Below are 26726 nucleotides of genomic sequence, written 5' to 3'. Positions count from 1 at the left end.
TCTCTTCGCTCCAGGAGAGAAGACACAGGTTTTGTAGAAGACTCTTCGCAGCTCTGCACCATCGAGGATCAGACTCTGGTTAGTAACTACCTGCTCCTCTACCTGTTGGGAGCAGGTTTAAGCAAATCAAATCAGCCTTTCTTCTGTACTTATTATACTAACTCCTTTATTTTAAATACCTACTTAACTTACTTGCTATTAAAGAAAATACATGTGACTGTGTTCAGACCCTATTTCACTTTTAAAGATAAACACAGATTCATACATCACTGCTTCCCCTCCATTCATGTTTTCTTTCTGCCTTCTTCCCCTTCTCCATCAGTCTGGTTTTGGTGCAGTCGAGCCCATCACTTTCACTTTTCACTTTGTAGACGCTTCATTGATTTCAGGCACATCCATTACAGAGAAAAACATGCATGTATATTTTCCTGCTTTAAAAACAACACAATTATACCCCTATTATATCAAAATGTTTAGTTTTTTTTTTCAACAACCATTCATTTAAAGTGCATCCATCAGTTCTTTTGTTAAAAATATGTCCTCATCAATTCTTCACATGATTTTAATTTCTGAATCCTTAAACTCCATTGAGAATGTAGTCTCGGCCCATTGTGAGGCCAACCTTCACCACTGACTGTGTGGACATGTGGCATTTCTTAAAGGCGGTTAAGTTCCTCCAAATTCCTTCTTTCAAGCAATTAATTACAGCCTGTTTCTGTTCTGCCTTCTTCCCCTTCTCCATCAGTCTGGTTTCGGTGCAGTTGAGCCCAGTTCAGGTCAGCTGGAGGAGACGGCCGGTGACTCCACGGTGCCCATCGAGTCCGAAATGAGGGAGAGTGGTTCTCTGGAGCTGGACCCCTCTGTGTCGGCAGCGATGGAGCCAGAGAGGGCGGCCACCATGCCCCTGGAGACCCTCAGAGCCCAGACGGTGCTGCAGGAGGGCATGCTGGGACGCAAACACGATGTGGGTGGCTCAGGAAAGAAGGCTTCAAATAGGTAAGAGCATAGGAAAAACGATTTTTGCATTTTTGTGCATTTACCAAATGTTTAATAGTCTTTACATCAATACCCATTCCAGACATTCAGTTCTGTGAAATAGGAAAATATATGACCACACTGGAAAAGTTACCATCTTTCTTCACATTTCTTTCTTTCATTATTATGTAAGTTAAGCTACATATCACACACAATCAATATGCACCCAAACAGCTATACCAAGCAGCACACATGTAACTGAAACTCATTATATATTCATACATATTTTATTTGGGAGGGATTAAATAACTCAAGCAAGTTTCATGACTTCTCTTTAGATTTTTGTATTTTAAAGAAATGAACACATCTACAACTTTATTACAGCTGGCAAACCGTTTTTAAAAACTCTTTCAGTCTCACAGTTTTTGCACACGAACATCAGCAATAACAAAATATGAACCATCTACTTGATTTAAAAGTTAGTGTAGATAATGTTGGTGGGAAAGTGGTGCCTATGATTTCAAGTTGATTAAACAGGGGGTCAAAGTAAGTTTGTTAGCAAGCAAGCAACAACAGAAATTGTTACAGTGTAGAGCTGCAATCCTTATTTTTAATTACAAAATATAATGGATTTAATGTGATGTTGTTGTTCTTACTCTTAGCTACCTGCAATGATCAGTATTACACCCTCCCAGTCTTTACATCATCACCCATTCCAGACATTCCGTTCTTTGAAATAGGAAAATATTTTACCACACAGGAAAAGTTACCAACTTTCTTTATTCATCAGTTAAGTCTGTATTCTTTCTTTCTTTCTTTCATTATTCTTTAAGTAAGCTACATATCAAACACACAATCAATATGCAGTTATACCAAGCAGCAACAATTTAATATAAACAAATATAACAACACAAATAAGTACAGAGGTTTCTTTCTTTCTTTCTTTCAGTCTTTATTTCGAACAGATTAAAAAATAACAAATGTGAAAAACAGAATACCGTATTGTTATAATACAGTATTTATCCACATTCATGGTAATATTTGTATATTCAATAAAAAAACAAAAAATGTCTTCATATTAATAATAATAATAAATCATATGTGTCCGAAAGGGAGTAGGAGGAAGCAAATGCTTATTAATGTTTCTACATTCATTTTATTTGGGAGGGATGAAACAACTCAAGCAAGCTTCAAGAGTTGTCTTTAGATTTCCGTATTCTAAAGAAATTAACATATTAAAAAAACAAACTCCTAGAAATATACAGTTTTTGAACACTTTCAGTTTCAAGGTTTTTTAGTTTTTGCACATTAACATCAGTAATAACAACATATTAACCATCTACTTTTCAAGATTAAACAAGTCAGTTTGTTAACAAGCAAGCAACACAAATAAATCTCGCTAACAAACACTATTTACAGTTGTTACAGAGTAAAGGGCTGCTATCATTATTTTTAATTACAAAATGTAAGTCTTAAAGTCAAAGTGAACTTTAATGTCAATCTTTCAGTTTGTGTGTACCGACAGAGATCGAAATAACGTTTCCAACAATCCCGAACCTTAAAAGAATTATACAAATACACACATATGTATACAAATATGTATATATATATATATATATATATATATATATATACAATCAACAGACACATTTACATCATGCACACATTAAGATAAAAACACAACAATCAATATAAAATATCCTCCTCCTCCTCCTCCTCCTCCTCCTCCTCCTCCTCCTCCTCCTCCTCGCAGGTCATGGACCACCTTGTTCTTTGTGCTGAAGCCAGAGCAGCTCTTAGCCTATAAGGATCTGAAGACTTACAGCCATGGCATCACGTACCACGGAGAGCACCCTCTGTTCCTCAGTGAGGCCAGCTGGGAGATCCTCAACATCTACAAGAAAAAGAAGCACATCTGCAAACTGCGGTGAGAATCCTTTTCCTTCTGCAGCTTTTTATTTAAGGAATAGTACGACATATTGGGAAAATGTTAATTTGGGTTAGATGAGAAGTGTTTTGTTTTTGAGGGGGAATTATGTTCTCGCAGCCAAAAAATAGCCCCGCACATTTTCCTGTAAAACCACAACCGGTCTAAGTCTGTATGCTAAGCTAAGCTAGTGCTTAGCTAATTGCTTCCAAAGGAGGGTTGGTTTGAAACAAACATTAGGGATGTTTTTTCAATGATTATAAAGTAAGTTGGAGCGTCATAGGTTAGATCACTGAAATAAAATGTGTTTTTGGAAACTAGTTTACTATTCATGGTACACTAAATGTCCAAATAGAAGTTCAAATAAAGCACTTTTCTTTCTGTATTTCACCGCACAACAACGTTTAATTTTCTTTCCTCTCTCAGCCTTTCAGACGGCAGTGAGTATTTGTTCCAGTGTAAAGACGAGGTGAGTTTTTAACCGTGAATGGATTAACGATCAATAACTTAAAATGGCTTTTCGTGAATAACATGAGGCTGAAAGTTCTGGACTTGGCATGTGATTATATTATCTTTGACCTCATGTAATGTAAATAAATAGTTATTAGTATAATCTATCCTGCAGACCATACATTCATATCTACATTTAGTTTTAAGAGCTATATTAGTTTGACATGTGTCACTAATTTGGTCAAAGGTTATTTCTGTAAGTGTTTGACTTTAATGAGGTTATTCACATTTACACCCTGTAAGCGAAACTACCCTAGAGGGAACATTACAAGTGATAATAATCCACAGCAAGCTTGTTTTTATCTATATCAATCTAAATGTTTGAACCCTCTCACTTGTTAATTCAAATAGACCGAGACACAAAAACACACACTGCCCCTCCGGAGGTGGACTTCCCTCGCCTCTAAGCCTCTGTGTTTGCTTTTAATTTCAGGAGGAGCTCCAGCGTTGGAGCCAGGCCATGCAGAGGGCCTTCCAGCCCCTGGCAGCGGAGGAGGCGTCGGGGCCCTCGGGGGCCAAAACCCACAGCCTGCCCCCTCCCTCCTCCTCAGCTGCCCTGCCTGAGCCCAGTGCCGCCAAAAAAGAAAAGAAGTTCAGTCTCGCTGGCAAGAAGAAGTAAAGGAAGATGGGAGGAGGGGAGGTTGTCATGGCAACCTGGAAAGAGAAAGTAGTATTTGTGTACAATCAGTCGAAGCCAGCTTTTTAATCACTAGGTTTTTTATATTATTTAGCGAGAATTATTGTAGTTTAGGTTAAAGCCATCACTATTTTGCCTTTATTTAAGCGTACTGTTGCAAAGGTCCACTTTTTTCTTTGTGTTCTTTATAACAAAATGCCAAATTCAAAGCAATTCAATTAAAGCACAGGAATGCTCCTTTTTACACTCAACCAAAGAATGTTTGTTAAACTTTTATTTTGTTGCTTTTGCTGCAATTTTTATCTTCAGTTCGGCAAGCTTTGATATAGCCAAGTACAAAATGAAGGTCTGTAATGAACAAGTACTCCTCAAGATTACTGAGGAGTACTTAAATCATCCTGCCTTATACAATGGTTGTGAACTATAATACTGTGCTATTTGAATTTGGAGCACTAAAGCTTGAGTGAGTTTAACAGGCTTTGTAAATGCGTCGTGGGGACTTGGTGATGAGCTAAGCGCAGTGCTGTACAGGGCACACACACACACACTAAGTGTCATTGCAGGCATGCAAAGTAAATGCTCTATGCACTGTGAAGAGCTTGACTGTTGAGATTTTTAATTGATGACATACGAGCAGTCATGAGGCGCCACTATCGGCTCTGAATACAGATCTGGTCCGGTTGTATTCTCAGCTGAACTGTGGCAGTAGTTATTTCTGTGAACTTGAAATATATTCAACACTTGTGTATTGAACCCTAGATTTCATATCTATTCATATATACAGTATATATATATATCTACAGATGCATGAAGTATGTTTTACATTAGTTTGATATGGTGCTATTGTGATATTCTTGAACCTTCAGTCAAGAGCAACTTGACCCGCCTTATTTGTCTTCGACTTTGGCTTGTAAGGTCGCAGATATGGAAATGTATTCTGTTAGCTGAGGGTGTTTCATAAGAGAGCACATCGGATTGTGAAAAGTGAAGTCTGGTTCAATCTGACACCCATAACAACTGTGATGTTTGCACTCACAGAGACATAGATATTAAACAAAACAAAACTACACACATATATAGATTTAAGTTAGTTAAACAAAATTATTTCCGACTTATTTAAACCTCATTTTAGAAGAACATTTTTGCCTAAATAAGCTTGTTTTAATTTGTTCTTTAACTTTATGAAACACAAAACTACATCGTATTTGCCAGAATAAACTAGTTGCTCTTGTTAGGGCGGTAAAGGAGACTGGACAGTTATTCAAAAAGGTTTTCCGTTACAAGCCAAAGTCTAGGACAAGCTGTAGGTCAGATGAATCTCGACTGCTTTTCCAAACCACACAACAGGACCAGGCATGCTCTCTATCTGAAGCGATGATCAAACCGTAGCAGTGTGGAGCTGAGGGAATGTGTCTTTAAAATGAATGTAAAGGAGGAGAAGGAAGGGAGAATTAGGTACGTTTCAACAATAAAGCCATTATAGAATAAGAAATTCTTATTGATATGCATACACAGGGAATACAGAGTATGTACAGTATGTGAAACTGCATTTATAATGTCCATTTGTCACACATACACACACACACACACACACACACACACTCTCTCCCACTGCCGTCTTGCCTTGTACTGTGGGCTCTGTCCCTGAACTACGACCCAACTCAAGTGACCTCAAAGGAACAATGGATGTCAAGTGAAGAAAGATGAATGAGACTGTTCAGCTCCAGAGGACATGGTAGTGCCATGATGATCTCTGTGCAACATATTTACATGTTTGATGTTCTTGTGGCCGCCTAAACGGGGAGTACAGATATGTTCCCGTGTGCAGAGGGCCAGAGGAGCATCACTCCTATGATGTACTGCTACTAGTACCAGTACTCCCATTTCTGTTATAAACGCACCTCTAAATGTTATGGAAAACTTGCATCACGTACTAGGTCTTGTTTTAATCTGTCACCATATCTAGTAACTCAGATTCTGACACTTCCTACTCCGTCACCTCCTCCATCCACTTTTATTCCTCCACTCCTGCCTTTTCTGTTCAGTGGTTTTTAATCTGCATTTTGTACTCTCTAGCTATGTAAAATATCCCAAAATGTTGGAAATATCAAATACATTTTGAGAGAATAAACTTTAAAATAAACTCCTTGAAACTATAAGTGTTTGGGTTTATTTGACCGTCCCTTTTTTGTTTTAAAATTCATGTCCAGTGTTTCATTCTAAATGCTAATACAAAAAAGGTGTAATAAAAGGAATTTCAGAATAGATTTATTGAATACAAACAAGGCAGGTGTGAAACAAAAGCCATTTTTTTTTATCTGTTAACCAAGCTAATTTCAGATAAGACGAGCTGCATGTGAACATATTCAGAAATGGACAAAACGGGTGGATTTACATTCCAGTGGCTGTTGGTAAAACAATGAATAAACAGCCCGGAGACAGCGAGTCCGCGACTTTAGATCTCAGCTGACAAGTTACAGGCTGCTGAACACTTTGTGTTTGCTGAATACTTTTGCAATCGGCAACACAGCCCTGAACAAGTCCATTTCAATCCTCACTCAATAGTGAGCATATACAGAGAGACAGACAGACAGACATACTGTGACAGACACAGAGGGTGGGACACGGAGGAACTGCGAGACAGCTGTGGTTGAAACACAGAGGTTTAAAGTTAAAACCTATATAGTCTATGGTTAAAACATGTTTTTTAACTGGCGCTAACGGCCCGTCCACACAGCGGCGTGCGTTGACGCTTCCCCATTCACTTTGAATGGGGTGACGTCACTTTTAGCCGAAATGCATCGTGGGAAGCGACGTGGAGCGTAGCTGGCGTGGCTCGCTGCAAAAGTTGAGCAATGTTGAACTTTTGACGCCTCGGCGAGGCGTCAAAAGCCATATGCCAGTACAAGCTCTAGCCAATCAAACCGCTGCTTGTGTGTCAGGGGCGGGAGATTCATGTGATTGGTTGTTGGTCAGTTTCAGACACGCCCGCCGGCAAGCGTCAGCGCACGTCGCTGTGTGGACGGGCCGTAACGGTCGGGGAGTTGAGAGCGGTTGAGAGCCGTTTCTGTGACTCCGCCCACTGCTGAAGAGGAACCGCTCTGACAGCTCTCTCTACTGGGAAACAGCTAAAAGTCCTTCTGGAGGTAAGCAACGCTACAATTACACCCAGTCTGAGAGTAAAAGCTTTCTCGAAGGTTCGTTTTGCTTTCTTACAACGTTAACTTAATGTTAACGTAACCTTACGTTTTCTAGGAGGCTATTGTTACTTCCCTTAACAAGAGCTAGCTGTCTTAGCTAATAACAGTTAGCAGCTAACGTTTTCTGCAGTTTGTGTTGCCCCTGAAAAACGTGATGTAGTTATGTAAGGGTAAGTGAACGTTATTTTACAAGTTGAGGGGGTTAAGTTTAGTTTAAAATCGTCAATGTAATGCATGTTAGAGGTTTTGTGTTGGACTTGAAGTTAGCTAAAGTTAGCTACATAGGCGGCGCGTGAGTCTCAGGTTTGAGAAGGCTAAATACCTTTTTTTACCTGACGTCACGCCCATCTAGATACTTCCGGTCCAATGGACCTTATTTCGGAAAAATTATGTATTGAAGTCAATGGAGAGAGAAAACGGAATCACAAACTTTCGATCCCGTTAGAATTGTGCCATGAATTACACAAAATGTTATAGAAGCAAGAGGAGAAGTCAAATACTGTTGAATAATTGTTATTTTTAACATGAAAATCAAATATGTTCTTATTTATTAACATGTAAGGAACTATATAATTAGTTCTGAAAACAATTAAATAATTCAAGTTTTGAAATAACAGCTCTTTTATAAATGTCCATTCTAGTGGACGTGAGGACCATCTTCATGGACTTAATGGCTCAATATTGTTGCAGGAGACGGAACTGAAGCAGACATTTTCTGTAACAGATAGTTCAGGGAGATTCAGATTTTGAGCTCTCAGATGATGAGAGAGATGAGGATTTCACATCTGGGATAGAAGAGGGGCAAGAAGAAGGGGGAAAAAGATGCAGGAGGATCCATGAGCGCACAGATACAGACATAGATGACCCTACAGCTCGTGCCGACTGGAGTCCAATGAGGTACTTTCCCAGTACATCGACTACAAAGTCTCTGAAGATCTGGAAAGATTCACCAAAAACCAAACTAGTTTTTTTGTGACCCAATAAACAGCAATGTTCAGATCAATTACTTATTTATGTTTTAAATAAAGGTGAATGTATTATTGTATTAATATCACTCTATAACCATATTACGTTACATAGTCTATCTGTTCATTTTGGCTGTCTTTTCAAACAAAAATGGTCCTGACGTCCTCTACAGTGGACATACTGTAACATTTAAAAATCAAATTAAATTAAAAAAGTCTAAATTGCAAGATGTTTTTTTTAACCCTAAATAGGTAGGAAATAAAAAATAAAGAAGATTGGAAAAAAGAAAAATTCCTCGGTTCCCAGGAGGATATCACAGGATGATTTCGCACGGGGAACACTAGTGACGGGCCGGCTACGGGGAAAACTAGTGACGGCTACGGACGGCTGTGATGTGGGTGTTTGGGGGGGCCAATAGGGTGGCCAGGACACCCCCCACCTCTGCCAAATCATAAAATCACCATCACCAATTAATAATAAAATGTGTATTTCATTTCATTTCCATCTTTATTTCGAACAGATTAAAAAAACAAATATGTGAATAACAGAATACCGTTGTTAGAATACAGTATTTATCAATATTCATAATAATATTTATATATTCAACAAAAATGTTCATAATAATAAATCATGTGTCCGAAAGGGAGCAGAAGGAAGCAAATGCTTATAATTCCCACCCAATTCTTTCACACACAGTGACGTCACGAGCTACCCACAATGCAACGCGCGCCATATATATATATATATATAAATACGCCATTTTCCTGGAGGTGCAAATATCCTGGAGGTGAAAATATAAACAGCTAGCTAACGTAGCCAGGCAGAGTGCACTAGGTTTTTTTTCTGAATTAAGGACCAAAGAAATCGCTGCATGTCTTCGGATTACATCTCTGGACTTGAGGGGTGTGCTCTAGGTCGTTACCAGCGTAAACTAGAGCTGTGTGGGTTGTCGGATTGCCCTTACAGACTGCCTGCAGATGTATGGAAAAACGACCCTCGAAAGTGGCCTTTGTCGATTTTGGCTGCATCTACGTCTAATTTCTGGAAACACCAGGTGAATACCCCACTTGTCACAATAATATTATCATGCCATTGCATATATGTGGTATTTTAGAGTTGACTAGATATTGATTAAGGGAATAGACTATGATATTCAGTACAGGAAGCTTAACACCACCTAGACGGTGTACGGCTAAACCTTCGGCCTGCTTGCACCTCGCGTAAAATGGCAGATACCGGAAGTACGGTGTCGCCCTCGGCCCAATACCCGTATGTGTGTGCGAAAGAATACTTACTGATGATCAATGATGATCCTTTAAATAATTTCTGCAAGTTATTCCTTCTTAAATATTTACATGTATACATACATTTACAATCATTTCTCATCTTCATCACCTTTCTTCATTCTCATAGTTTTCCAAAAGTGTTTCTGTTAGACCCTCCAGAAAAACGCGATTCTGCGATCGTAGAATTTACCGCATAATCAGCAAAATGGCGCAGATTTTTAAAAGGCCGCATATTTATCAAAAGGCCGCATAATCCCCGCATTTTTCCACACAAAGTTGAGGGGAAAAAAAGTTAACTCGTCTTGACGCAAAGTAGTGATGATGATGATGATGATGATGATGATGATGATGATGATGATGATGACGCGACGTCATCAGCTCGCGCATCACAGAAGGTAAACAACACCGTAGAGTGAACGTGTGGAGCTCACACGAGAGAGAAACCACCAAGATGAAAAAATCTAATCCATCTCATTTACCGACGAACATTTCTGCTAAAGACCGGGCAAAGCAGTTCCCCGATGTCTTGCACGAAAGTGGGGGGAAACTATTCTGCACCCCGTGCAACTGTGTTGGAGCATAAGAGAAAATCCACGGTGACGACCCACTTTGATTCATTCAAAGATTCGAAAATGTTTTCTGCTGCTGCGGACAAGAAAGCCAAACAACTCACGTTCACCGAGGCATCAACCTCCAAAACCCTTTCGAGGGCTACAAGAAACGAGGTGAGAAGCCTACAAGATTGAAGCTGGTCAGATAACGAACAAGTAAATGAAAACAGAATGAGGCGGAGAAGTGTGTGTGTGTGTGTGTGAGAGAGAGAGAGAGTGTGATTAAAATAGCCCAATTTATTTTACAATAAATAAACATTGAATGTGTTTGATTGAATAGTAAAGGGGTTTAACGTAAGTGGCAGGTTGTGTGTGAGAGAGAATAAATAAGACAGCCCAATATTTAAAAAAAAATATTTTGCAACTTTCCGCATATTTCGCAAGGATTTTGCCCGCGTTTTTCTGGGGGGTCTATTCTGTACATCCTTTCCATTCATATATCATACTTGATGTCTGCAAACCTTTTTTGTCAACATCCATGTTGACAACCCCCAGGACAGAGGGGCTAAAGAATTGTTTTGTGTTCTTGATAGCTATGGACTGACTCAGCATGTGACGGATCCCACGCACAATAAGGGGCACACTCTGGACTTAATTATCTCAAAGGATCTGAATATCTCTAAGGTTGTGGTGACTGATGTTGCACTGTCTGACCAGTCCTGTGTTTTCTTTGAGAGCTCTATTTCTGTTCACACAAATGTTCAAAAAGAGGTAACCACAAAGCGATATTTAACTGAAAATACTAGGGAAATGTTTACTCAGAATTTTTCTACCACACTTGCCCCTGCTAACACCTCAGTAAATGAGCTAGTAGATCATTTTAATTCAAAAATTAAAAATGTTATAGATGCCATTGCTCCAATTAAGGTAAAGGAAGTGACTGGGAAGAAAATATCTCCATGGAGAAAGGCCATGACCGTGAAAACAGAAAAAAGAGAATGTCGAAAAGCTGAACGCAGGTGGCGAAAAACAAATCTCCAGGTTCACTTTGACATTTATAAAGAGAGACTTGGCCTTTATAATTTGGAATTGAAAAAACGCACGACAATCGTTCTTCTCTGACATCATTACCAAAAACAAAAACAACGCACGTGCCTTGTTTGCTACCGTCGACAGACTAACTAACCCCCCAGTGTCAGTAGCCTCTGAATTTCTATCCACCAGGGCGTGCAATGATTTTGCCTCCTTCACTGACAAGATTCAGAAAATCAGACAAGCAGTCAGTGCCTCTGCATCAGGAACAGCAAATGTGTTGTCTCTGTGTCCACTTAACATCAATTCAGACATCATGACACAATTCCATCAGATTAATGATAAAAACCTAGAGGACATTATACAACTTCTGAAATCCTCCTCCTGCTGGCTTGATATTATTCCAACAAGATGTTTTGCCTTGCATGGCCTCAGAACTACTTCATATAGTAAACAAATCTCTTCACTCAGGTATTTTTCCACAGGCCCTGAAAACTGCAGTCATTAAACCGCTCTTAAAAAAGAATAATCTAGATGCTTCAGTAATGAACAATTACAGGCCCATATCAAACCTGCCATTTCTAGGTAAAATCATTGAAAAAGTTGTTTTTCAACAGTTGAGTAATTTCTTGCATTTAAATAACTGTTTCGATGTGTTCCAGTCAGGCTTTCGTCCAAACCACAGCACTGAGACTGCTCTTGTAAAGGTCTTTAATGACATCCACTTAAACACAGACAGTGGCAGAACTTCAGTGTTAGTATTATTAGATCTCAGTGCTGCGTTTGACACTGTTGATCACAACATATTACTGGACCGACTGGAAAACTGGGTGGGACTTTCGGAAACAGTTCTAAATTGGTTTGAATCCTACTTAAAGGACAGAAACAACTTTGTTTCTATAGGTAAATACACATCTGAGTTGACAAATATGACATGTGGGGTTCCTCAAGGCTCCATCTTGGGGCCTCTTCTCTTTAACATCTACATGCTACCACTGGCTCAGATAATGAAGAACAACAAAAAAAGTTACCATAGCTATGCAGATGACACACACATTTACGTAACAATTTCACCAGGAGACTATGCTCCAATTCAAACACTGAGTAAGTGCATTGAACAAATCAATGACTGGATGTGTCAGAACTTTCTCCAATTAAACAAAGATAAAACTGAGGTAATGGTTTTTGGAGCCAAGTCAGAACGTATAAAAGTTAGCGCTGAGCTTCAGTGTGCAATGTTCAAAACAACAGATAAAGCCAGAAATCTAGGTGTAGTCATGGACTCTCACCTGAGTCACATTAAAACAGTTACTAAATCAGCCTACTATCACCTAAAGAATATATCTAGGATTAAAAGACTAATGTCACAGCAGGATTTGGAAAAACTTGTCCATGCCTTTATCTTCAGTAGACTCGACTACTGCAATGGTGTCTTCACAGGTCTCACTAAAAAATCTATTAGAAAGCTGCAGCTGATTCAGAACGCCGCTGCTCGAGTCCTCACTAACACTAAGAAAGTGGATCACATCACTCCAGTTCTGAAGTCTTTACACTGGCTTCCTGTGTGTCAAAGAATAGATTTCAAAAATATTGCTGCTGGTTTATAAAGCACTGAATGGTTTAGGCCCAAAATACATTACTGACCTCCTGCTAAATTATGAACCATCCAGATCTCTCAGGTCTTCAGGGACTGGTCAGCTTTCTGTCCCCAGAGTCAGAACTAAACATGGAGAAGCAGCGTTCAGTTATTATGCTCCAAATATCTGGAACAAACTCCCAGAAACTCTTACTACTTTTAAATCCAGGCTGAAGACTTTTCTTTTTGTCGCTGTTTTTAATTGAACTATTCATATCTTAAACTGCACTGTAACTTTTATCCATGTATTTTTCTTTTTAATGTTTATTTTATTAGCTTTTCTTTTTGAATGCTTAATGTCTTTCATTTTTTGTAAAGCACTTTGAATTGCCTTGTGTTGAAAAGTGCTATATAAATAAACTTGCCTTGCCTTTTTTACACATATTGGTGCACATTGTAGCATAAACCACAAATATCAACAAAAGAGGCAAAGTCAAAACAAGGTTCATTTTAATTATTTAGGTGCACAACGCTCTAAGGTCTCATTCAAACCTAATAGTCCGCTTCTCTGGTGCGCACCAGATGACAGTTTGTTTCATTTTTCAGAAGGTTTGGTTTGCGTTCACATGGGCAAAATTCAAACTTTAAACACAAGTCATGTGCACATTTACTACGCCACTGAACATACTTACATTTAAATGTGTACTGCCTGGATTCAGCCATTTCCGCCAAAGATTTTGGAAATTGGTCCGTGCGCAAAGCATTGGGGGGATTTTAAGACCCTGGAGGATACACATGTGCATCCTCGAAATTTCCCGCAACGAAGGACTCCAGCCTCGGTAGAATTCCAAGGATCCTGGACATTAATTGTTCCGATTAACCCAGCTTCCCCAAATGTCTTTCTTTTTGGTGTCTATATACGCCGGGATCCGGAGTCATGGATGATCCTGTTGCTGCGGTCCTGTGTCCTGGATCGCGAGCCCTGGATCTTGAGTCGTGGCTGTGGTCCTGGATCATAAGTCCTGGATGGATATCCTCGTGGATTCATCTTCTTATTATAGACACATGCATTTTCAAACATTTGTACTACCTATGTTGCAAATGTATTATCTTTTCAACTTACACACGGCATCTATTGCACGTCTGTCCGTCCTGGGAGAGGGATCCCTCCTCTGTTGCTCTCCCTGAGGTTTCTCCTATTTTTCCCTTTAAACTGTGGGTTTTCTCCGGAAGTTTTTCCTTGTACGATGTGAGGGTCTAAGGACAGAGGGTGTCGTATTGTCATACTGATATTCTGTACACACTGTGAAGACCACTGAGACAAATGTAACATTTGTGATATTGAGCTATATAAATAAACATTGATTGATTGGAACAGTTCTTCGGCGGGACTCGATGACGGAGCATCCTTGATATAGTGGCTCTGGAGGATCCTTCCTTGACATTGAGAAACACCCCATGTGCATTTAAGAGATTGGGATATCCTTCAACATGGCGGGTCTTGATCGATTTCCGGGTCAAGTCCCAAGGAGAGAGGAGTCGAGGAGGGACATTGACGACGTTATCAAACACCTGTGTGTGTAAGCCCAGAGATCAAAGGTTACCATGGTGACGACATTATCAAACACCTGTGTACTTGAGCCGAGAGATCAAAGGTTTCCATGGAGATGTGCTGTGAAAGGAGAGCCTTTCCATTGTTCTGAATGAGAAATAAAGTATTACTTTATCTTTACCCAATTTCTCACAGTGAGGCCTTAATAGAGCCCGCCAGGACTTATTCTGCTTCTACGCTTCCGCCTAAACTGCATTAATTTAACGTGTATACTTTTGCATCTTGCTGCCAGGGGTAATTTCTCAGCCTGGCTACGGATTTGACAAAACAAATTATGCTTTCCATCATAAGATTATCATTTCACTGCAGTTGTGCTGTGAAAACTAGCTATTTACATAACAGATGCAAGAGTAGCGGTTTGTGATACAGCGGCTGTTACAACACAACCATGGATCATCTACAAAGGCAGAGTTCCTGCACATTTCTAACTTATTTTTCCCCATAGTAATTTCTTACATTTTAGGTTTTTATCATGATAAAACTCCTGCATATGACGGCAGCCTATATGAGAACTAATAGCAGATTTAAAAATGCACAGCCCTGTGTTTTAGAACTGAACATTTATTTTCATAATAATTTTACAAACTGTTCAATTATAATACCGGAGGATATTAATTTCAGACTTGTGAAGAAACCCTGCATTCGAAGTTAAATCTCCTCCTGGGTGCTATAAATCTCTATTAGCCAGGAGGAAGGGAGGAAAGAAAAAGGAAATTAGATTAACAGGATGACTTTAGGAAGTTAATATAAACAGCTACAACATCTTTCAGTATTTACATCAGAGGGAGAAACCGTAGGAGACACTAAACATGAAGAACTGCAGTCGACCCACGGATAATAAACCACCGTTATTCAACACAGTCATGATTCACACATTTAGTTTTATTAGAAAATAAACTAGATGCTTTGGAGGAGTTCCTGATGAAGGTTTTTCATGATGCTTACTGACCCTCCTTCTCATTTGAAGGAAAAGTAATTAGTATACTTTACATTTCCAAGTCCAGTTCAACACCTCTCACAAAAAGTTACAACAAGCGTGGATTCGAGTCAGAAACATTTAGGAGAAGGTGCTTTGAATTCCAGCACGAAAGATTTGCCATGACTCTCCAAAGTACAACAGTTAATATATTTTTGAAATAGCTTTTACATCTGAAATGGCTTAAATGACATGAGAACAAAGTGTTTATAAAACAACAACTTTATTCACAAGTCATTTCTGCTTGAAAATAATTAAATAAGCACATCATCTCAAATCTATTACATATGATACATTACACTTAATTACACAATTAGCCAATGAGAATTTGAGTATGTTTTACGATTAAACCAGATGGGTATCATTAGGGTGAACCTTCAACGAACAACAGGCTGTATATTACTTAAAGACAGCGTATGAGCATGTATCCATGAACTCATCCACACACACACAGTTCTGAGTTATTAACTTTAAGACAAAGGTGAAGAAGAAAGAGAAGTAGCTGACCTTTGCTACTTCCCTTTCTGTGAGATATGATATGAGCAGCAGTGATGGGCGGGCAGGCAGTCACTTCCTCTCGGTGCAGCTTCTGATGCCCTCATGCTTCTCAAAGTCCAGCAGACATACATGTGTCAAAGGGTATGTTGGTGGTGGCCGATTTAGAAAATGCAGAAATGTCACAGCTGGCAAAGATATTCTTCCTGACTGAATTTCTTTCTTTACTTTCTGTGCGTGAGTGTGCGCGAGTGTGCAGTGGGTGTATGGGTGTGGCGACAGAGGCTGGAGGTTGATAGAATAAACTGGCAGAAGCGTTCCTCGTCTACTTGATGAGCTTGTTGGCTCTCTGGTTTGCTTCATCGATACGAAACTTGTTCATGTCCGCCTGGAAGAAGAAAGAGGAGAAACGGATGATGAAGGGGTTGCTATACCAGTATGCAACCTGTCTTTCATATACAACTCACTGACTTTAAATATATTTTTAAAAGGTTACCAGGGGATTGTTTCAACTCTAATGCTATTTAGCTGGTTTTAAAAGAGTTATCTTGTGTACGTGGAATAGTTTCACACTGTCCAATGATAAACAGGAAGCAGTAATTCACCGAGATGAACAGCAGCAACAAAGGCAGAGGAGAAGAAGACTTCGACCAAGTAAACGTGGACAATAAGAGATTCAGACTCATAGGCTTTGCAAATACTTAAAAATGGATTTAGTTCAGTGAGCAGCCCTGGATGCAACTTAATATTTACAACATAACTCCGCCTTAAACTTGCATAAACTAGTTAAACAGGAAGTGGAAGAATGTGAATTGTTAAGGATGAAATAATGCACGTAAACCTGAGGCCCAACCAACAGGTTAACACGTTTGAAATGTCAGTAATGTCCCACCTTGTCGTTGATGCCGTCGATGTGTTTGTTCTGACTATCTATCTCGTTGCCCATGTCCTGAGCCATGTTTTTCAGGTTGCCAATGATGCTGCCGACCGCATCCAGATTCTCTTCCATCTCATCCTCACGAGCATCATTGGTTATCCTGTGAACGTCAAGAAATGTGTCTTAATCTGTCAATTGTGCAACTGAAATTCAACATGCCACTGGCAACATTAGGGTGGAGGGCCCACCTCTTGATGTAGGGTCCTGAGGGGGCCGAGGCGTTGGTCTGGACCTGCCCGTTGCGGACGCCCGACGGCTGCCTGGAGACCACTTTTCCTCCGTTGGAGTCATTCTCGTTGTCGGGTTCTCGATGACCCCATGTGCGCTTGTACTTTGAGTCCTTCTCGATAGACGACACCCTGGAGGAAAATCAGAAAGTCAATACCAGGCAGGAAATCCAGAGTTCTTTGTACAAGTGTTCAATACAACCACATGGCTCTGGCATAAGCGAATATAAAGCTCACATAGAGGAAGTTAAAACAGATTCCCTACCTTATCTTACGGTACTCATCAAAGCATCCTCTTCTCCAATGTGAAAGCAATTTGGGGAGATTTGTTTCCATGTTTAGAACCAAATAAACACACACACACACACTGTGCTGAGCACAGAGCAGCACACCTGTCATCCATCACATCCTGTACACGTTCATAAGCCATTGGGAATGCTCACAAATTGTACAATCAATCTTTTACTCCCAAAAATAAACATTTGACAAGCACATGTGTAAATCTCCTCTCCATGTCATACTCGCTGCTCATGCTGTGATCATGTAAAAATCACACCGACAGATCAGAGGCGTTGCATGGAAGCGTGTGTTCCAGTACAGTTCGGTTCCACACTTCAATTTCTTTGTTATTATCCTCAGTGTTTCTCAACATGGAAACAAAGGGCTTTGAGGGAACAATCCCATACGTTAATGAAAATGCATCCAACTGTAGTTTTGCATGTTGGACGGCTTTAAGTACAATAATACCCATGAGCATTGGCAGCTGTTGCCATGGAGAATGCTCCAGGCAGAGGGGCCAATCAAAGAAAAAAAGATTTCAAAGCACTTTGTAGTTGGAACTGGGAACACAACAACACAGTGCCGCAGTTACTAAATTCATCCAAAGATAATCCAGTGTCCAAGTGAATAAATCTGACTATTATTTAAATTACAGTATTATCATCCCCATAATCTTTCACTCACAGCAGCTGTTAGCCCTTGAGAGAATTTGAGGTCAAATCTTTTAGCTTTTAATTAAATAGTCAGAAATGTTGTCTCCTTGTTTTATCCAAGAGTGTGTCATGCCTAAACAAGCTGGAGAAGTGTTTCGATTGTCAGTCAGTTAACATCTGAAAAGAGATGCCTGATGAAAAGGCCCTTCCACTTAATATGATGTAAAAAAATAAGCAAATCAAGTTAACAAATATGCAAATTCAAATGTTCCATACTGCTTTGTTGTCCGTTAGCTCTATATTGCTCCTCAGTGTGACGTTGAAACACAAACCAGCCACATGCCGGTTCCATAAACCATCATGACGAATCGAAGCACACAGAGTGGAAAACAGCGCGATAACACGGAGCAGTGAAGGTGAGGCTCAGCATCTCGCTGCAGTGTACCTGTCGCAGGGACACACGCACATGCCGCAGCACTTGGAGAGGTCGGTCAGGTTTTTCTCCGCCTGCCTCATGTCCTGGTTGATTTGGTCCATGCCCTCGTCCACACGCCTCAGCTGCTCTGAAACACACAGGCACACACACACCATGTCACACTCCTCTTCTGTATCCAGGTACATTTTACACACCAGAGGCCTGTACTACAAAGCCGGATTTTTGCTTAGCCGGCTAACTTCAGGGAAAACTCTGGGTTTCCGGTCCTACGACGCTGGTTCTCTTTTTAGCGGGCTAGATCTCCATGGTAACTTATGCTGAGCGGCTAACCTGCCCCGGAGCAGGTTAGGTTGCAGGCTAAGAGATCAACTCAATGAAAGCACCGCCTGCTGACCAATCAGAGCTCAGTGTGTGGAGTTTAAAGCGATCAAGTCATATACAGGAGAAAGGAAATGCAGAAAAGCTGCCGTTGCAGGAAAGATGGCCGGCAAAATCACCGACTGTGTGAACGTGAACATGAATAGAATATCACCTCCATCTTCAGAGCAATCTGACTATTATAACATTAGCGTTAAGAAAGCTTACTTACATATCTGCCACAACATAAGTAACCGGATCAGAGTAACAGTACGTAGGCCTACAGTCCGCGGCACTGTGAGTGCAGACGTCGATGTGTCCCATTATCATTCATATCACATCTGTATCATATATTTCCTTATCCGAGTCAGCTGAGCCGTATCTGGCCGTGCAACACTCCGTGTCACAGACTGTATGCATAAGTATTATTTTAGCAACACATAAGTTGACGAAAAACTCGAGTCAAATGTAATTAAGGTCAGATCGGTGTTTAGACGGGCAGTGATATCATAAACCTGTTAATGTACGCATTCAAACACTTGTTCTGTTACCAGCTGTATTCACCTTGCAGGTGCAGCTATGAGGCTTTGATCCTGGATCAAGTGTTTAAGTCATGGATGTTTAAAGTTTAACTTCTTCATATGTCTAATATTATAGTTGACTTTTCATTCAGGAAGTATGACGCTGCGCTGTCAGTGCTCTCCATCTTTGTGATTGGTCGAATGTTGCTAACCCCGCCCCTTTTATGTGACATGCATAACTAGATAGGACACGGCTGGCTTGAGCGATCCACTTGATAATCTGCGTCGTAGGACCGTTTTAGAGAGAGCGCGTATGTTTTGGATTAGGCCAACCGGCCTAACTCAAACATATCCCAGGTTAGGTGAACCGGCTTCGTAGTACAGGCCTCAGGAGTTTCCTTATTCTTAACTTTGTTTTGTTTATCACCTTTACCAATCCCTTTCTAGAATGGATTCAATTGGACTGTAATTGTCCCTGTGAGGATTCCTTAATGGGGCCATAGCAGCAGCAACAAAGGGATATAACAAAAAGAGAACATAATGCACATTGTTTAACAAATAATAAAAATGACAGATATTTCCCAAATGGGGGAAAGCATCCCTTGGATAGCACTTGCACTTGAAGTTAACGGGCATGAAACAAAACCCCAGTTTGCACAAAAATAGAAAAATAACCCGTCCAGCGAAAATCTGGAGAGCATTCAAAACACTTAAATAAAATAATTACTACAAATAACAATTTATTTCCTTAATCTTTCAGGGCTTTCAGTGTATTTGTGATGCATGGTTACCGTTAGAACACACCTTATTAGCACAGCTTTTTAATATTTAAAACTACCCAGTTTTCGAGGTGCTTATATTAACTCAGGAAGGTTAGCACACAATACGTCTAAGTCAGCATTTGGCACCAGTGTTATTTTTGGCAGGTATTTTAGATTTAGTCTTAAGACAAAAATGGTTATTAGTTTTATTCACATTTTTGTCTTTTTTATCCTTCATAGTTTTAGTCTAGTTTTAGTCGATGACAACTCATTACATTTTAGTCAAAATGTTTTCTCTTTAAACTAATTCAGTTATCTGAAATTGGAATCAAGGAGACAGTATCAGTTGTTGAGCAACATGTCACTCTCTTAACACTTTACTTGTGTTATCTGAGTGACGTGTGCAAATTCCCAGAATCCCAACTAATTCAACCAATGACAGAGATGCATTTTGACAGACAAGATGGACAATTGGGGAAAAATATCCTGTATTTTGAATGTCCGATAGTCCACCATTAACACCTTAGTCCAGTCTCGTCAACGAAAACAAAATACCGTACTTTTCGGACTTTTTCCCCCCATTTTTTTTGTACAGCCAACGGCCACTAGGGAACCTCCTACATCTATGGATTTTACAGGTAAAATTAACCACCTTTAACGCTATGGGCTCTATGACCGGTCCGCGCCCGCCACCTTTAAGCGGCGGGCTCCAGCAGAAAAGCTGGAGGCCGGAAAAGGAGTGAGACAGGTTAGCGCGCCCAAAGTAAAAGTGGAACCGAGAGACAGAACGAGAGCAAGACAGACGGACAATCTAGCTTGCTGCGGCTTATATGCAGGTGCGCTGTATAGTCCGAAAAGTACGGTATACATTTCGTCATAGTTTTTATTATCAAAACTCAATTTTTAGCTCGTCATCGTCTCGTCATGTGAAAAGGTCGTTGACGAACATTTTAAGTCATAGTTTTCGTTGATGAAATGAACACCGTTTGGCACAGACGAAGAGGAGAAACATCTGCATCAAAGCTTGCAGTGTTGTCATGAATATAATCTACCTCCTTGCTGGTCCAACATGACGATGGTGTTGGTGCCGGTCTGTCTGCTCTGGAAACACAAGAGGACGGATCAGAACTAATGAAACCATGAGACAGTAAAAACATCACAAAGAATGGAAATAATCAGGGTTGGACACAATCAACGATTGATGAGGATGTTTGTCTGTTCAGAATTCTACCGCTATTCTTCATTTAAAAAGTGTATTAGTTACAATCATTTCTGTTGGGGAAAATACTGAATGTACTCTTCTAATATCAGAGTAGCACATGATAACAAGGCCCCATGTTACGTAACAGGATGTGTGATTAGCTGGAAGAGCATCAGGACTGTTTGAGGCATATGATAAGCTATGTGATTAGCATGATGATTCAGCCTCGATGGAGAGAGACATATGACTGTCATGTTTATTGTTTACGCAGGCCTTCGCTAATCTAAACATTGAATACTGCTTTAAACCGGTTTCTGCATCTTGTTGACTGTGTAACTCTCGTGTACATCAGCATGTGAAGGACACTGTTAGGAACTAGTTGTACCAAATGCTCCGTGTGTGACGACTACTTCCATTCGAGAGGATGATAAATACATGGATCCTGATATTGAAGCTCAAGCCGGTGACGAGTGATATTTTTCCTCACAATTTCCTGTAATGAGTGCCATTACTATCAGAATATCAAATTATTAACAGTTCATTATTCAAGCATATCAAGGACCGAGTCATTTAGAAAATGTTCCACATCGTCATGCAGACGGGGGAAATTATAATTAAATTATTAACATTCTTGTGATCAAAACACAGCAGCAGGGGAAACGAATGTGTGTCAGAAGTCTCACCTCCTCCGCCATCTGCAGCATCCTGCGAGTGCTCTTCCAGCGACTGGAGGGATATAAACGGGGGGTTTAGTACAAAAAATATGTATACACAAATTATAATTATTATGAGCAAGATTACTAAAAACAATCAAAAGATTCCAACATGGCAATTAATAAAAAAGAACATCTAGCCTATTGAATATTAGATTGATCAAGTTTTTTGAGGTTACTGCTTTTCTAAGATGAAAAACCTTTAAAAAACATTTCTCATCAACACTGTTTGTAGACTTGGCAACAACAGATGACCAGATCTTTTAACGTGGATTATCTTGGACAACAAACTACCGTTTTGCAAAGGAAAGTGAGGAAGGTGTATTCATCCAAATGACTATTTAATGTAGCCCTATACGCAGCAGTAATTATGCATCAAACATAAATGAGCACAGGAACAACAATGCAGAACTGGCTGCTCCGTTCTGTGCAATTTAAAGTTAGAAGATCTTCAGCAGCACACGACCCTTTGACCGGACTGGCGTGTGAGACAACGGTCGAACAATTGTAGTCAAAGATTGGAACATGTCCCTTTCCCATCACGGAAATAATGTTGTTCATTCGATCAGACCACAACAGGGAACTAATTAAACAGTAATTTGGTTATAGCGAGCAGACGGAGCAGATTCCTACCCGATAATATGAAGACATGCAGAAGACGACAAAAGAGTGCTTGTTGCTTAACATAATTCCAATCATTTGGAAATGAGTCTCAGCTCTAGAGCTTATTTGGCTGTTCAAGCTTAGAGACATTAACATGTTATGAATTTGTAAGTAATTAATGTTGTTGGTAAAACAAAAACATTTCATTTTGGAGTTTGTATTTTCATTAGTTTGACATTTTAAAGATTGAAACAAGTGAATCACGAAGAGTGATGAGAGTCCTCTTAATTGAGCTAAAACTTTTGGTCAATTTAATCTGTAAAATTCCTCGACGGGAAAATGAATCGTTCAACTACTATTCTAAAGTTGTTGCATTTTCAGTGTGAGTATGAGTCTAAACGTTTCGTGACAATTAAGTAGGGCTGCTCAATTAATCGTATTTTTAAATTGCAATTACGATTTTGGCGTGCAACGATTACAAAAACAACGTAATCGAAATAAACAATTATTTTTAATTATTATTATTATTTTTTTAATTGGTTTTTCAGTTGAATTCTACTTAAAGTTCAGGATAATCAACTGTTAAAAACATACTGTTCAAATTTGTTTTCCAATAAATGTTTTTTTAATAATCGTGATATCAATTATTGACCCAAATAATCGAGATTATGATTTTTTTTGCTATAATCGAGCAGCCCTACAAACAAAGTGAATGTGTTTTTATCGTCCGTCGTTAGAGAGGACATTATGAGGCACAACTCATACTGAGTGTCTGGTGTGAATAATGCTGGTTGGAGTACACTTCACTTTGTGTGACCACTCCAGACTAACCAGCATTAGATTAGCATGTGTTTGGGACACGGCTACATTTCTTCTGTGACTAATCTCTAACTGTGTCACTGTGTCTACTCGCTGTTTTGAAGTGATATGGCTGCAGCAAGCACAAAAGTTAATCTCAAAGCAGGACACGGGACAAAAACACACTAAAGTTGTTGGCGAACAGGAATGCAGTCAGTTCAGGTGAGTTACGCCTTTGTGTCTATTAATAGCAAGTGCTGTACACGGTGAACAGCGCATCGCGAGCAGCAGAGCGCGGAAGTGACTCGGGGCATGACTCCATTGTTCCCATCACTAATGAAGTGTTAACAAGAGAGAGGGGACCAGATTCTTGCCTCCTCTCGGTGCTATGTTTGCTCTGAATACATTAATCAGCGAGTTGAGACCACAGACAAACAGGAATTGGCGAGATGCTGAGCTCAGCCAGGTTTCTGTTGGCCTTGCCAAGAACATCATTGGGTGGATAAACATTAAGTTACGTCTCTAAAAATCCTCAAACTTGGCTAATTGAGCCCTGAAAACTGCCGTCTTAGCCAAAAGTCCCAGATCGTGGTTGCTGGGACGGATCTCTGAGACACAGACGATGGTGTGGTATTTTTAAATCATTGTTTTGGGACGGCTTTGAATGGAAGTACAGTGAGGCGATGTGCATGCGGGTTCCAGCAAGCGACGTGCTTTTTAATTCAAGTCCTATTCTAACAGAGAATTAAACAAAGTACGGGTTTTAATTGGCTGCAAATCGAGCAGCATTATAAGAAAGTAGCACACAAACCAATGCCTTTAGTTAACTTTGACACAATGTGGAAGCCTATTTTCTAATTGCGGACTGGAAGCAGCCTTATGATAGTCTCCCCAACAACACTCTTATAACAAAATCCATCGCCGCCTGATGTATTGCGGGACATGCTCTGAGTTTTCCAGCTATGAGGTGTGTACCCAGAGAGGGTGAAGAAGGGGGAGCAGAAGGTACACTGCCATGCCAGCAGCAGGAGGAAGAAAAGGAGAAAGAGGGTGTAAGTCGGAAACACTACGAGAGAAACCACACACACACACACACACACACACACACACACACACCACACACACACACACACACCCACACACCCATCAACACACACCACACACACAACACACACACACACTCACACACACACACACACACACACACACATCAACACACACACCACACATCACACACACACACACACACACACACACACCACCACACACACACAGCACACACACACACACACACACACATCACACAACACACACACACACACAACACACACACACACACACACACACACACACACACACACACACACAACACACACACTCACACTCAACTGTGAACACAATGAGTTGTAATTACAGACCCTCTGCTCTTTCCATGCTACTGAATATTTAAGCAACCCCAGGATAATATGTGCCTGGTATTATGTTTGCCCTAGTGATGACACACTAGTCAAATTGTTGGGTCAACGTGGGGCATGTCTGAAATTATTATTTCATCACAACAATGATAATCTTGATTGTTTAAGAATAAAGGTCCCCTATTATACTGTTTTTCATCAATATGTCACAGCTCTCAGATATATACAGAACATGCCTCTGAAGTGGCTCCAAACACCAAACAGATCATTGCAGCATTACCCATAATCCCCTCTGTTTCCAAAGTGCTGATTCTCTGTCTGTTACTTTAGATGAAAATAAGGAGCCCCTCCCCACGCCCCTCTGAGAGATATTTAGTAGGAGGAGATTCAGGTGATAAGGGGGGGGGGGGGGGGTTACCTTGTTGCTGATTGGCTAATGGTTACACAAGACAACACATCGTTATGACATCATCAAGTGGCCAAAATCTGATCAGCTCGTTTTCAGACAGGTTTTTATAGAAATGGATCAAAAAGAGAGAGAATCTTTGTTCCTGAAACTTTCAGAGTCTCTTTCCACAGAGGGGACACATGTTGATGTAGAAGAGACATGAAGAAGAGGGGACACATGTTGATGTAGAAGAGACATGAAGAAGAGGGGACACATGGTGATGTAGAAGAGACATGGAGAAGAGGGGACACATGTTGATGTAGAAGAGACATGAAGAAGAGGGGACACATGTTGATGTAGAAGAGACATGAAGAAGAGGGGACACATGTTGATGTAGAAGAGACATGAAGAAGAGGGGACACATGTTGATGTAGAAGAGACATGAAGAAGAGGGGACACATGGTGATGTAGAGAAGAGATATGGAGAAGAGGGGACACATGTTGATGTAGAAGAGACATGAAGAAGAGGGGACACATGTTGATGTAGAAGAGACATGAAGAAGAGGGGACACATGTTGATGTAGAAGAGACATGGAGAAGAGGGGACACATGTTGATTGTAGAAGAGACATAGAGAAGAGGGGACACATGTTGATGTAGAAGAGACATAGAGAAGAGGGGACACATGTTGATGTAGAAGAGACATGAAGAAGTGGATTTTGCTTAATAGGTGACCTTTAAAGGATTTTGTTATGCTCTAATGTCTGTATGGGGAACTTTTATTAACTAACCTTTAGACAGAGCCAGGCTAACCGTTTCCCCCTCCTTCTTTAGTGTTTAATGCTAAGCAGCTAAGCTAACCACCTACTGGCTGCTGCTTTATACATGTAGTTGGACATATCATGAGATTCAAAGTCCTGATTGCTTGTGCATAATTAGCATGTGTGCAAAATTACTAATTCTGTCTTGAAGAAAAAAGGGATTTCCACCCAAAATCTTCCTTTCCAGAATTAAGGCAAACGGTGTTTTGTAAAAAGTTGGCAGAATCATAAACAGCCAAGATAGTTTTTCCCTTTGAATAAAAGCTCAAGTTAAACTGAAGTAAATATTGATTCAATATGAATGTAATAGTCTAAACTTCAATGGACATATTACAATACATTTTTTAGCTAGACAAATCTAAATGTTTGCCTGTTCAGCTCATCCTTTGGGCCTTGACTTGAGCTTAGGACGAGGAGAGAAATAACCAGCCTTTTTGTTGCTGCTAGCTTTTACCTTTATTTGTATTCCCCAAATTATTCCCGCAGGCCAAACATTGAGATTAATTTCCATCTAGATTGACATTTAACTTTGATGAATATTGATAAGTTCGGACTAATGTCGCATTGCAGATGAATGAATTGGACACCTAAGAGTTACAGCAATATATTTGTTTTTATGTTCCAATAAATGTCCAAGAGAATGAATTAGAAATTATTGACTATTAAATGAAGTGTTCCCAAAGAAAGGATTAAAAAATAACTACCATAGAAACGTTTTAAAAACACTCGTGCCACATTATCCACTGCCTCACTGCCCATCTGTATGTTGCAAATACTCTGTATGTCTGTAGCTTGCGCCGTTTGAGCATTAGCGAGGACTAATACAGATTTAGCGATACTGAAAGATTTTGGACAGAATATTGCTTCAAGGAAG

At 40.0% G+C, this 26726-nt stretch overlaps 2 protein-coding genes across 2 annotated transcripts in view; one reads left to right on the top strand and one right to left on the bottom strand.

Annotated features, from left to right (window-relative positions):
* The window catches only part of sptb (spectrin, beta, erythrocytic), a 63329-nt gene extending 57121 nt beyond the window's left edge, over positions 1-6208 (top strand). The window contains exons 31-35 of the mRNA XM_034111923.2: positions 5-78; positions 746-996; positions 2729-2902; positions 3329-3371; positions 3846-6208. Of these exons, the coding sequence (XP_033967814.1) occupies positions 5-78; positions 746-996; positions 2729-2902; positions 3329-3371; positions 3846-4031 (728 nt within the window). The 3' untranslated portion in view covers positions 4032-6208. The remainder of the gene's footprint in view (positions 1-4; positions 79-745; positions 997-2728; positions 2903-3328; positions 3372-3845) is intronic.
* An 8925-nt stretch (positions 6209-15133) lies between these two features.
* LOC117467618 (synaptosomal-associated protein 23-like) lies at positions 15134-21846 on the bottom strand. The gene is made up of 6 exons (XM_034111361.2): positions 21799-21846; positions 20967-21015; positions 18285-18402; positions 16869-17039; positions 16636-16780; positions 15134-16131 (listed from the first exon to the last, which is right to left on the bottom strand). Exons 1-6 carry the CDS (start codon positions 21817-21819, stop codon positions 16069-16071), a joined length of 567 nt encoding a protein of 188 aa, XP_033967252.1. The 5' UTR covers positions 21820-21846; the 3' UTR covers positions 15134-16068.
* Between the last annotated feature and the right edge of the window lie 4880 nt (positions 21847-26726).

Source organism: Pseudochaenichthys georgianus, chromosome 22 (genome assembly GCF_902827115.2).
Source record: "Pseudochaenichthys georgianus chromosome 22, fPseGeo1.2, whole genome shotgun sequence".
In the NCBI taxonomy this organism is placed as follows: Eukaryota; Metazoa; Chordata; class Actinopteri; order Perciformes; family Channichthyidae; genus Pseudochaenichthys; species Pseudochaenichthys georgianus.
The sequence above is the reverse complement of the archived record's forward strand: the minus strand, read 5'-3'. Positions and strand labels throughout refer to the sequence as shown.

Coding starts and splice junctions, on each gene's coding strand:
- LOC117467618 (XM_034111361.2), bottom strand. CDS start 21,819: ATGCTGCAGATGGCGGAGGAG. Junction 21,016..21,798: donor TGCTGCAGATGGCGGAGGAG/GTGAGACTTCTG, acceptor TTGTGTTTCCAG/AGCAGACAGACCGGCACCAA. Junction 18,403..20,966: donor CATGTTGGACCAGCAAGGAG/GTAGATTATATT, acceptor TGTGTGTTTCAG/AGCAGCTGAGGCGTGTGGAC.